Raw genomic sequence first — 12,053 nt, 5'->3', positions numbered from 1 at the left:
GAGGGAAGGAAGGGATTCATGAAATTGTGACAGTTTGTGACCCGGAGAAGGGAGGGGTAACATGAAGTGTGACACCACGCTTTATAAGAATGTGTTAATGAAAAATAGCGTGACATGTGACAAAGGGGGAGAGGTTACGTTAAAGTGTGACACTTTGTGACATAAGGAGTGAAGGATTTCATGAAATTGTGACAGTTTGTGACATGGAGAAAGGTGGGGTGACAAGAAGTGTGACACCACGCTTTATAGGAATATGTTAATGAAAAATAGCGTGACATGTGACAAAGGGGGGAATGAGTTCATGAAATTGTGACAGTTTGTGACACGGAGAAGGGAGGGGTAACATGAAGTGTGACACCACGCTTTATAAGAATATGTTAATGAAAAATAGCGTGACATGTGACAAAGGTGGGAAAGGTTAGTTAAATTGTGACACTTTGTGAAAAAGGGAAAGAAGGGGGTTCATGAAATTGTGACAGTTTGTGACATGGAGAAGGGAAGGGTAACAGGAAGTGTGACACCACGCTTTATAAGAAGATGTTATTAAAAAATAGCGTGACATGTGACAAAGGGGGAGAGGTTACGTTAAAGTGTGACACTTTGTAACAAAGGGAGGGAAGGAGTTCATGAAATTGTGACAGTTTGTTACATGGAGAAAGGTGGGGTGACATTAAGTTTGACACCACGCTTTATAAGAATGTTAGTAAAAAAAAGCGTGACATGTGACAAAGGAGGGAGAGTTTACGTTAATGTGTGACACTTTGTGACAAAGGGAGGGAAGGAGTTCATGAAATTGTGACAGTTTGTAACATGGAGAAGAGAGGGGTAATATGAAGTGTGACACCATGCTTTATAAGAATATGTTAATGAAAAATAGTGTGACATGTGACAAAGAGTGAGAGGTTACTTTAAAGTGTGACATTTTGTGACAGAAGAAAGGAAGGAATTCATGAAGTTGTGACAGTTTGTGACACGGAGAAGGGAGGGGTAACAAGAAGTGTGACACCATGCTTTATAAGAATATGTTAATGAAAAATAGCGTGACATGTGACAAAGGGGGGAGAGGTTACGTTAAAATGTGATACTTTGTGAAAAAGGGAAGAAAGGGGGTTTATGAAATTGTGACAGTTTGTGACATGGAAAAGGGAAGGGTAACAAGAAGTATGACACCACGCTTCATAAGAATATGTTAATGAAAAACAGCGTGACATGTGACAAAGGTGGGAGAGGTTAGTTAAAGTGTGACACTTTGTGAAAAAGGGAGGAAAGGGGGTTAATGAAATTGTGACAGTTTGTGACATGGAGAAGGGAAGGGTAACAAGAAGTGTGACACCACGCTTTATAACAATATGTTAATGAAAAATATCGTGACATGTGACAAAGGGAAAGAAGTAAAGGTAAAGTGTGACACTTCGTGACAAAGGGAAGGAAGGGGTTTATGAAATTGCTACAGTTTGTGACATGAAGAAGAGAAGGGTAACAAGTTGTATGACACCACGCTTTATAAGAATATGTTAATAAAAAACAGCGTGACGTGTGACAAAGGGGGGAGAGGTTAGTTAAAGTGTGACACTTTCTGAAAAAGGGAGAGAAGGTGGTTCATGAAATTGTGAGTTTGTGACATGGAGAAGGAAGGGGTAATAAGAAATGTGACACCACGCTTTATAAGAATATGTTAATGAAAATTTTCGTAACATGTGACATAGGGGGAGAAGTAAAGGTAAGGTTTGACACTTTGTGACAAAGGGAGGGAAGGGGGTTCATGAAATTGTGACATTTTGTGACGTGGAGAAGGGAAGGGTAACAAGTGTGACTCCACGCTTTATAAGAATATGTTAATAAAAAACAGCGTGACGTGTGACAAAGGGGGAGAGGGTTACTTTATAGTGTGACACTTTGTGACAAAGGGAGGGAAGGAGTTCATGAAATTGTTACAGTCCTTGACATGGAGAAGGGAGAGGTAACATGAAGTGTGACACCACGCTTTATAAGAATAAGTTAATGAAAAACAGCGTGACGTGTGACAAAGGAGGAGAGGGTTACTTTATAGTGTGACACTTTGTGACAAAGGGAGGGAAGGAGTTCATGAAATTGTTACAGTTCTTGACATGGAGAAGGGAGAAGTAACATGAAGTGTGACACCACGCTTTATAAGAATAAGTTAATGAAAAATAGCGTGACAGGTGACAAATGGGGGAGAGTTTACGTTATAGTGTGACACTTCGTGACAAAGGGAGAGAGGGGGTCAAAATGGTGAATAAAAATATGACATCCTTTATGAAAAGCCCCAAAACAGATCTCAACGAATTTTCTGCAATAGTGAATTCATATGTTGTGCCGCAAATATCTTTTTGAATCAAAATTTTAAAAATTCATAGCAATTACATGAATTAAGAGACTTAATGCTCAGCTTATTAATAAGCCACACTAGCAATTAAAGAAAAGCCAACTACGGGGCCTTATTAAAACTGCAATAGATTGAATTTTTAATGGATATTTTAAAGTCTTGGATTCATTAGAAAAGAAGATTTTCCCAAGCTATTTCCTAACATCTAATTAAAAAATGGCAAGCAGACAGTTTTGAAAATAGTCTGGAAAAAAACTTTTTTAATGAATTGATTCAAACATTAGCTATTTTCTTCTATTTGATCGAACTTGTCTACGTCTGCAAACAAAATACCTTATTCGCTATTATGTACAAATTGCATTTAGAGAGTGTTACGAAAACGTAATGAAATAGTAACACTGTTTTTTTATTGATATTGCTTAAGCTATTACGTTTTATCATTATCGAACTTCCATTATTTTATTTCTACTTAAGTATAATTAAGTTTGTGATAAAATGTTTCAAGTTCTTAAAAAAGACGTGACCTACTCCAATACTTTTCAATAAACAATGTAACAGAGCTAATGCGATAAAGTTATGCAATCAGTTGCAGAGTTTTATTGCAATGATTAAAAATATTTTTTGCTGCTTTTCCTTTTATTGAGAGCAATAATAATTTAGGATCTTATATTATCTTTGGATCGGTGATAATGGAATCTGAAAATGGAGGTAAAATTGAATCATGTCGACTTTTTCTTACCTTGTATGAAACAGAGGAGTTTTTTGTTTCTCGAAAAATTTGCACTCAAATTTCAGTATAATTTTTTATTTCATTCCTTTTTTTAATAAAACTTAACTAGTTTTTTTTTTTTGTTTTTTTTTTATAGCAGCAATCACGATTGCTTATTGCTTTTATTTGACTGTTTTGATGTGCTATCATTTTATTTTCCCACCAGCACCCTCTGCAGCACCACCATCGACCGGCTCCTCACGATGCTGCTCCTCTAGCGAGCAAAGTCTCCAGGTTACGTCAATATCCTACACTTACACGCATACATACATGCACGTACACACACATACATACACTCAAACACATACACACACATACAGACACCTACACATACACACACACCTACACACAACTACCCACACACTCATGCCTGCACACAGACACAAACACATATGCCTACACACACATACACATTTCCCCCCCCACACACACACAAACACTCATACACACAACTACCCACACACTCATACCTGCACGCAGACACAAATACATATGCCTACACACATACACATACCCCCCTACACACAAACACACACGCACACACTCGTGATTGCGAAAAACATAATTTGAATTCAAGATGTCAAAATTCAAATTAATTTTTCTTTTTTTTTTTTCACACGTATACAAATGTATTTTGCAGATGCAGACTAGCCTTTAAATTAAGCAGAGTCACACTGAAATTAACGGAGCACGCACATCAAATTTTTACTTTTCCCCCTCATTCAGGTAAACTCGTCCTAACTGAATGTTATTAGCATTTGTGGACAGACTTTATACACTGGTTATCATAAATTAAGGAAAAAATAATAGTTTGAAAAACTAAAAAAACACGCTTTCGTAGCAAAATGAACTAAAAAGTGAAAAATAATCTTTGGATGACAGTAGTTGACCAATCACTTAATTTTAATGTAATACAAAAAACCGTGGGGTGCTGTCTATTTACATTTTTGCGTGGACAACAAATGGAAGACAACTGATAAGAAGCACCCCACGCTTTTTTGTATTACATTAAAATTCAGTGATTGGTCAACTACTATCATCCAAAGATTATTTTTCACTTTTTAGTTCATTTTGCTACGAAAGCGTGTGTTTTTAGTTTTTTAAACTATTATTTTATTTTCTTCTTTTTAGTTTAACTTGTTTTACGAGAAAATATTCATTTCAAAATTGTTCAAAATCTTTTATATTTATAAAATTTGCCCAAAAAAAGCGACTAAAGGTCTCGGGTGGCATTCGAAACGTGGTCTCTTGAACTCCAAAAAGAGCAACTGTACCCCTTAAAGTGTAATAGCCGAGCTCTAAAAACATTCAACTTCGCTGATGAATTGCCTGTGGAGTAATTGTCTAATCCAGCTAACCCATCTCAGTCATCGATGTATGTGTGCGGAAATCATATCTACATTACTTTGAAAATTTGAGATGCATTTGAATAAAGGTTTTGTTTAACAATGGTCTGATCAATAAATTTTCAATTGAAGGCTCACCTAAATTTTGGCATGAAATTAGTTAAAAACAATGCTATTTCATGTTCTAATTACCTTGGAACATTGGAACAAAATTTGTCTGATGCAGAAAAATTAAAGGTTTTGTAGATATTTTTAAATAATTTTTGCGAGCCTTTTTTAATATATTTTTTAAAATTTTTCCTTTTTCACATTGTTGGATTTATGCCAAAATACTGATTAAAATTGGAGGAAACTAACAATTAAAAGATTTAATTAATTAATTTGCTTATAGAATATTGCATTGTCATCGGGTCTGAGGTCGCGTGCCAAATTTCAAAAGAATCCGATCGCAGGAAGTGGGCGAAATTTGAGCTGCAAGATTCCGTTACAAGATACATACATACATACAGGTGAAGCTAATAAAAGCGTGTTAAAAACCACAAAAATGACGATTTTTCAAAATGTTACATGTAGAATTTTATGAAACTTACCCACACTATGCAACACATAGTAAGCTATAAAATAACATAAAAAGAAATTATCAAATAATCATGGCAGTATAGACGTTAATACATCTTTAAAATGAAGAAATCGAAAGTGTCAGTTTGCTATTGGAAAAGTACCTTAAATATGGAATATGTCCCCCTCTAAAAGCAATACAGCATATTCAGCGATGAGTGATGCTGTCAATTATGCGGTCTATCAGTTCCACAGGGAACGGGAACCATTGCTGTTGCAAAGCAGTATCAAGCGCGGCAAGGATCTGAGGGAGCGGGTTGAGAGCAGGGTTGCCGGACGTCCCGGATTCCAAGGGACAGTCCCGTATTTTGAAAAATTGTCCCGTGTCCCTGGGAACTTCCATACGGGACGGCTTAGGTCCCGTATTCTAACTAATTTGTAATAACTTTACAATATGAGACAGAATTTTATGGTATAAAAATTAAGTAAAACGAAATATGTGACTAACTAAATAGCCCCTGTTCCTATCAACGTCGATCTGTGTATTAAACTTCGTTATATTGCTTGCTTTATTCTTTGAGTTAGATTAGAGTTCCTCCAAAAAAATGTCCTCAATCATAAACATATTGAGAGGAATCTTTCGAAAGCTATTGAAACAGGATTGCTTATCTCCCCTTAAAAATACACCATAACCAGTAATTACCCTCAATAACAAAAATATCCGTCCCCCCCCCCCTTTCACCCTTAGAAGCCTGTCCCGTATTTACTGTTCTTAAATCTGGCAACCCTGGTTGATAATAGCTGGACGTCTCCCTAAAGCATCCCAAACGTGTTCGATAGGATTAAAGTCCGGGGATCGAGCTGGCCACTCCATGCGCAGAATTGTAACCTGTTGAAGATAATCATCTACGATGCGAGCTCTGTGTAGTCTTGCGATATATTCCTGTAACAGGAAAGCATCACCTATTGCCTCGGCATATGGGCGCACATAAGCATCAAGGATGTCATCTCTATAAACCCGAGCATTCACGGTCCCCCTTGGAAAGACATGGAGGTCTGTGCGTCCACCTAAAGGGATTCCACCCCAAACACAGACACTGCCTCTTTCGTATCCCTCTCTTTCGCGGATGTTTGACGGATGATAACGGGTTCCATGTTATCTCCGTATCAAATAACGCCAAATATCACTTCCTAGACTAAATCTAGACTCATCCGCAAAGAGAAAAGCTCTCCATTGATCAGGCGTGCAATGGATATGTTGCCGTGCCCACTGCAAACGGTCCCTTCTATGGCGACATGTGAGTGACACACAAATGGCTGGTAGCCTCACATACAGACCACCTTCATGATGGCTTCTACGTACAATAGGGAAGTTTTCAATTTTTCTATTTTATTTTTATATGATAGAGTAACATGCATGAACATCATAGGTGAAAAAAATTTTGTGATACGATAAGTAGTTTTTTTTTAATTAATTTTTAAAATTCAATGGCTTGTGACGTCAAATGGCATAGGAAGTGACGTCATGCGCTCTTCCGATAGGGGAGAAACCGAAGGGCGTGCATTCGACTTCGAAGACGAAACGTAAAAGGGTTATCTCCTCGCATTTAACGCCTCGCGTTTCTGGAACATTAAACCTCTCATCCTCTCGGAAATATTCGAATATCATCATTGATGTTACTTGAGGAAGATTATTTAGATTGTGCTTTAACGAATCCGGCCTCCATAATGTGTTCAAAAGGATTATTGAATTTCTAAAAAATAAAAATATCAGCGCGCTCAAAATGTCCCTAGCGAAAACAAGGGATCTTCGGCGGAAGGCTGCCCAATAGTGCCCTGTGACGTAAGCTTGTGACGTTTCAGAAGAGCGCACTTTCGCGCGTCTATTTTTAAAAATTCATTAAAAATCAATCACGGTGTTTTGAAATTCGGCGATGGTGAATTTTTTAGTTTTGAGGGTTAATTAACAATATCCAATAGCCAAAATATGAACATTTAATAGGTTGCAACTTCCCTATTGACGTTGACGCCAACCTTCCGGTGGCCGCAGCAAGGGAGGATCTGAGATGACTCGGAGTAGCGACTCTATTCCTGCGTGCACACAACCTCAAAAATCGGTCATCGGCCGTCGTCGTAGCCGGGCCGCCCTTGGCTGAGAACCTCCTGGATGCCGAATCTGTCGTTTGAAATTGGCTCCAAAGTCTGTGAACCACAAAAAGACTCACATTTAGCCATCTGGCTACTTCTGTTTGACTTTGTGCAGCCTCTAGTCTCGCAATAGCTCTCCATCGTAGTTCTGCAGGCAAATGATGCCTGGAAGTCATTGTTACAAAATAGCTATCTCGGATTTCTTACGGCAGTATCACAGCGCAGTTTATAGGATTGCTCTCCCACGTGGAGTTTTTACTGTCTGTCTTTCACCAGAAAAGCTCCCGCCGTCAAGTCTGAGCACGTGTACTGCCATAGAAACGGACTTCGTTCATTTTCTGAAAGGGTGAGCAGGAAGGCCTTTTGGCGCCATTTCGCCACTCGTCTGCTCGCCATTGTGCAGTCGTATGGGTTTTTCCAACATTAAGCTTCCCTTGGGAAAAATAAGACCCGCCTCGTTGCTATAGCAGCAGACAGGCGCAAACATTTCGGCGGTGGCTTTTCTCGTGATGGTCGGACAGTATTCTCCTCACGGATGACGCACTCTGAATTCAGCGCCACTAGTTTGCATATTGCTCTTTTATTAATCATTTCTTACTCGACAACATATTCAAATTTTACACAGTTTGGCTTATTTTTGAGAAAGTTATCGCTATTTTTGTAATTTTTCCTTATTTTATGGTAACCTTATCTCGCGAAAAAACAAAAAAGATTTGTAGGAGATTGATTTTTCTCATGTAGCGGGTATAGAATCCAAAAGAGCACATTCCTTTTTGGTTGCACTCCAAATTTTCAAAAAAGGCTCGTTTTTTTGTGGCAAATCAATGTTAATGTCAATACAAAATGGACAAAACATCATGGCGACAACCAAGATTTTTGGATTCAAAAAGTTGGCATTATATCTTCAAAATCAAAATCTATCATTCCCAAAATATAAATTTCAGAAAAAAAAAATGCTCCAAAAACGCATATCTGAAATGTTCCAAACTGCAACTGAAACAAGAGTCTTAATTTTTGGCTAAGAAAAATGATTCAAAACTATCAGAGTAAACGAACAATACAAGGGTAGAATTTAGAGATACTCGTAAATACAGAAGTGCAGTCTCGTAGACCCTATTACTAGAACTTGCAAATGGTTTTTGTTGCTTCAATAACCCTATCCATGAATTTAGTAAAAAGCATTAAAAGAATGCATAGAAGGCTAAAGATTCGGAAAATGCTGTAGAGCTGTTGGAATTACAATCGAAAAACCTATTTTGATGCGTAACTGGAACTTTTCATCAGCTTGCGTAAAATTAAGATGATGAAAATAAAAAGCGGAAAATAAAATATTTTCCAAAATAGTTTTCATTTAAAAAGCTCAAAGAAGTATATGATTCAAATGAGAAAGCAAAAACCTCACAGTAAGGATTGATTCAACCAAAAATAAAATCATGAGCGTTTTTCGAAGCTTAAATTAAAATATTGATTGTTCCTCAATGTTTTAGAGGAAAAGTAAATAATTTCTTCCTTTCAAATGAAAATCAAAACATTTTTTTTCTTACCTTTTTTTTCCGTTTCAAATCATTTAAAAGAGAACAAACTCTCAATCACAGTTCTAATTTAAAAAGCTAGAAAAATGTCTACACCACAAAAGTACTGAAGACCCTAGTAGCTACTGTAAGTATCATTACTGGAAAAAGCTATCAATGCACTAGTTATATAACTCATATTTCATCTTCCTTCTTCAATTCATTGTATGGTTTAATATTGCTCCATAATAGGCAGCCGCCGAAGACGGCTAATCTACCCGCCCTGGTGGTTAATTTCCTTATACAGTAAAACCTGTGAAGGGCCGTGGTAGCCCGATTGGTAGAGTGTCGGATACGGGACCGGAGGGTCCTGAGTTCGAACCTCGATGGTCGAAGACCCACCGTCGTCATTAAAGGGGACTGGGCGACGTTAAATATGCTCGTGGTCTCAATGTCTTCCAAGTGAAACGATACCTCTGGGCGTGCTAGCACCAGGTAGCTATTAGCTCCTGGTCTAGTTCTAAATTCTCATTAACTGTTCGATCCGGTGATGGTGCTGCCATCTATCGGTATAAAAAATAATGGAGGCAAGGCACTTAGTATGCAGTCCTCGACACAAATACAGTTGTAGTCAGTTGTGACTCGGAATCGAATAAAACCTGTGAAGTTGACCACCCTTGTAAGTTGACAACCTGTCAATCTTGATCGCTTTTTTCAGACAGCCTTAATCATATAAATCAACCTCTGTAAGTTGACCACCTGTTTAAGTTGACCACCAAAGTAGTGCACTGCGAGTGGTCAACTTGCACAGGTTCCACTGTATATTAAAATCCGACATCTCAGGCAACACCTACTTATCTGTAACCTTATCTCTTGGAGTACAGCCGGGAACCTGGACTCGGAACGGATGTCGAAAAATCCCTAATTTTTCTGCGAATCTTGATCAACCATTCTCTTTTTCGTTCGACTTTAATTGACGGTGATGTAAGTTAAAACTTTAACTCTCAGCAATTATTCCTTCGTCCGAAATTCCGCATCTGCTACTGTCAAATTGTAAACTTCCTATTATCCGAGAGTCAATCAACAACCAGGAACATGTATTTTCGCAACAAAAAGCAAATACCAATGGCTATTTCTTTTCGAAAAATGGTAAACTTTAACTCAGTTGTCTTGTTTTGTTTACTTATTTGCCTATTAATTTATTTTTTGTGCTTCCTTCCTCGAACATATACTTGTTCCTTACAGTTATTGAGTTCTGTTGTGCAACAACACAATACATTTTTACAGTAAAATGAATATATTTTCACTGCTTCTAGAAATTATTATGTATCAATACAGTCAAGTTTTTGAAGAAGGATAATTTTCAACATATTTTTCCCTCATTTTAGGCTTTTTGCGTCGTATAAGCGATTTTGATTATCCGCGGCACTTGTGCCCCCTATAATAGGCGCGTTTCCATGGGCAGTTTCGACCCCGGAAAAAAACCTGCTTTTCACCGCATTCCGGTTATTTGCGGGGTATATCTGGAATTTTTCTCCACCTGCTTTCTTCCGGAGTCAAAGCAGAGTTTTTACCCAGAATGCACTACGCGAAAACAAGTTCGTCTACTAGCCGCTAAGGATGCTGGGTAAAAACCGCTTTATCTGGTACAATGGGAAACCTCTTTCTACATTTAAACGGCGAATTTTTCAATCGTTTTTTTGCAGAGCCGGGGCGGGGATTTACGGAGTAGAAAAGTGTGTTGTGTGAACGCGGGTAATAGGCGCGTTTCCATGGGTAGTTTCGACCCCGCAAATAACCTGCTTTTCACCGCTTTCCGGTTATTTGCCGGGGAAATAAGGATTTTTTTTGCTCCTGCTTCCTTTTGGAGTAAATGCGGAATTTTTACCCATATAGCCGCTAAGGTTGCTGGGTAAAAACCGCTTTCTCTGGTACAATGGATAACCTCTTTTAATATGTAAACGGGGACTTTATCAACCGGGTTTTTTTTTTTTCCGGAGCCGGAGCGGTTATTTGCGAGATACAAAAGTGTGCTGTGAACGCGACTTGGGAGTTTACTGTAGTCCCTTTCCTTCTGCTTGAAGCGGCACTGCATTTGCAAGACGCCAGGGAAAAATCGATCTTGAAATGGTTCAAGAACGCACGTGGAATTTTTAACGTAATCATATAGCAAACTAAACTTTAGTAGCAAAATGATTTCGCATTAGCTGTGATCGTTTTAAAAGAGCTCAATTGTATTTAAAAATTTGAATTTTGTAACCGGTAAGACACCCCACCTGAGCAATTAAGGATAGTCTTTTATTTAGTACTCGTGGTACCCGCACGGCTTTGCCAGTAGAAGAAAATTAAAAGGTCATTTGGTTCGCCTGTATATTTACAAATAATGGATGATGAATTTCTCGCCAATTTGCTCTGTTCATTTGCTCGCCCATGTTATGGTAATTTCCTCGTCCAAGTTATGGTAATTTGTTCGTCCACGTTATGATAATTCGCTCGATAAAACGGGCTTAAAATTGCAATACAAAAAGAACAAAATCGAATTTTCGAAAAATCACTTCGAAGTGCTCACCCGCATGCTACAAACTAATTTTGTTCCAAATTTCATGAAAATCGTCTGAACGGTCTAGGCGCTATGCGCGTCACAGAGATCCAGATAGAGAGAGATTCCGATATCCAGACAGAGAAACTTTAAGCTTTATTATTAGTAAAGATGAAATTCAAAGCATATCATCAACACTTAAAAAAAAAAAACAAGTGTACATGAATTTTTTTTTCACCAAAATGTTCTCATTTCAGGTTCATATGAACGGTTCAAATTTCAAGAAACTGCAAAAAACGTTTCACCCATCCGTACTGCCGTATGAATTTGGTGGATCCATGGGACCTCTGAGCAACGACGCCTACAAAGAGAAATTTTTGGATTTTATAGTGAAATTCCGGTCACAAATTTTGTGAATCAATAAACCGTGCTTTCACTATTTCTTAGTTATTTTGATCATTGAAGCATATAACGCTAGACAACATTCATTAAATCATGTCGAGTAGTTACTTAATTAATCAATTTATCGTTTGCGTAAAGTTAGTGCATTACGTATTTCCCGCCATCAACATTATACAGGGTGTTCCGTTTTAACCTGCAAGACCTTTATTTTCGCAACCGTTAGTCCTAGGTGTATACTTCCAATTGCAAAAATGTTCAAAATCAGATGCAGAGTTAAGATGTTGAAAGTTTGAAGCAAAAATAAAAATGGGTCTACAAAAACAAAATTTAACTATTTATACGGGCTCCAGGTCCCCTAACTTATGTTAAAGGAAATAATCTAAATTGAAAGATATTACTAACACAAAAAACTTGACTTTTGTGCGACCAAAAC

At 37.8% G+C, this 12,053-nt stretch overlaps 1 protein-coding gene across 1 annotated transcript in view; it reads left to right on the top strand.

The window, feature by feature from the left end:
- The window catches only part of LOC129224600 (alpha-tocopherol transfer protein-like), a 55,162-nt gene extending 43,527 nt beyond the window's left edge, over positions 1-11,635 (top strand). The window contains exon 5 of the mRNA XM_054859085.1: positions 11,476-11,635. Within this exon, the coding sequence (XP_054715060.1) occupies positions 11,476-11,634 (159 nt within the window). The 3' untranslated portion in view covers position 11,635. The remainder of the gene's footprint in view (positions 1-11,475) is intronic.
- The last annotated feature ends 418 nt before the right edge of the window (positions 11,636-12,053 follow it).

The sequence above is a fragment of the Uloborus diversus genome, chromosome 6 (genome assembly GCF_026930045.1).
Source record: "Uloborus diversus isolate 005 chromosome 6, Udiv.v.3.1, whole genome shotgun sequence".
In the NCBI taxonomy this organism is placed as follows: domain Eukaryota; kingdom Metazoa; phylum Arthropoda; class Arachnida; order Araneae; family Uloboridae; genus Uloborus; species Uloborus diversus.
Note: the sequence above shows the minus strand (reverse complement) of the source record. Positions and strands in the feature narration are given on the sequence as shown.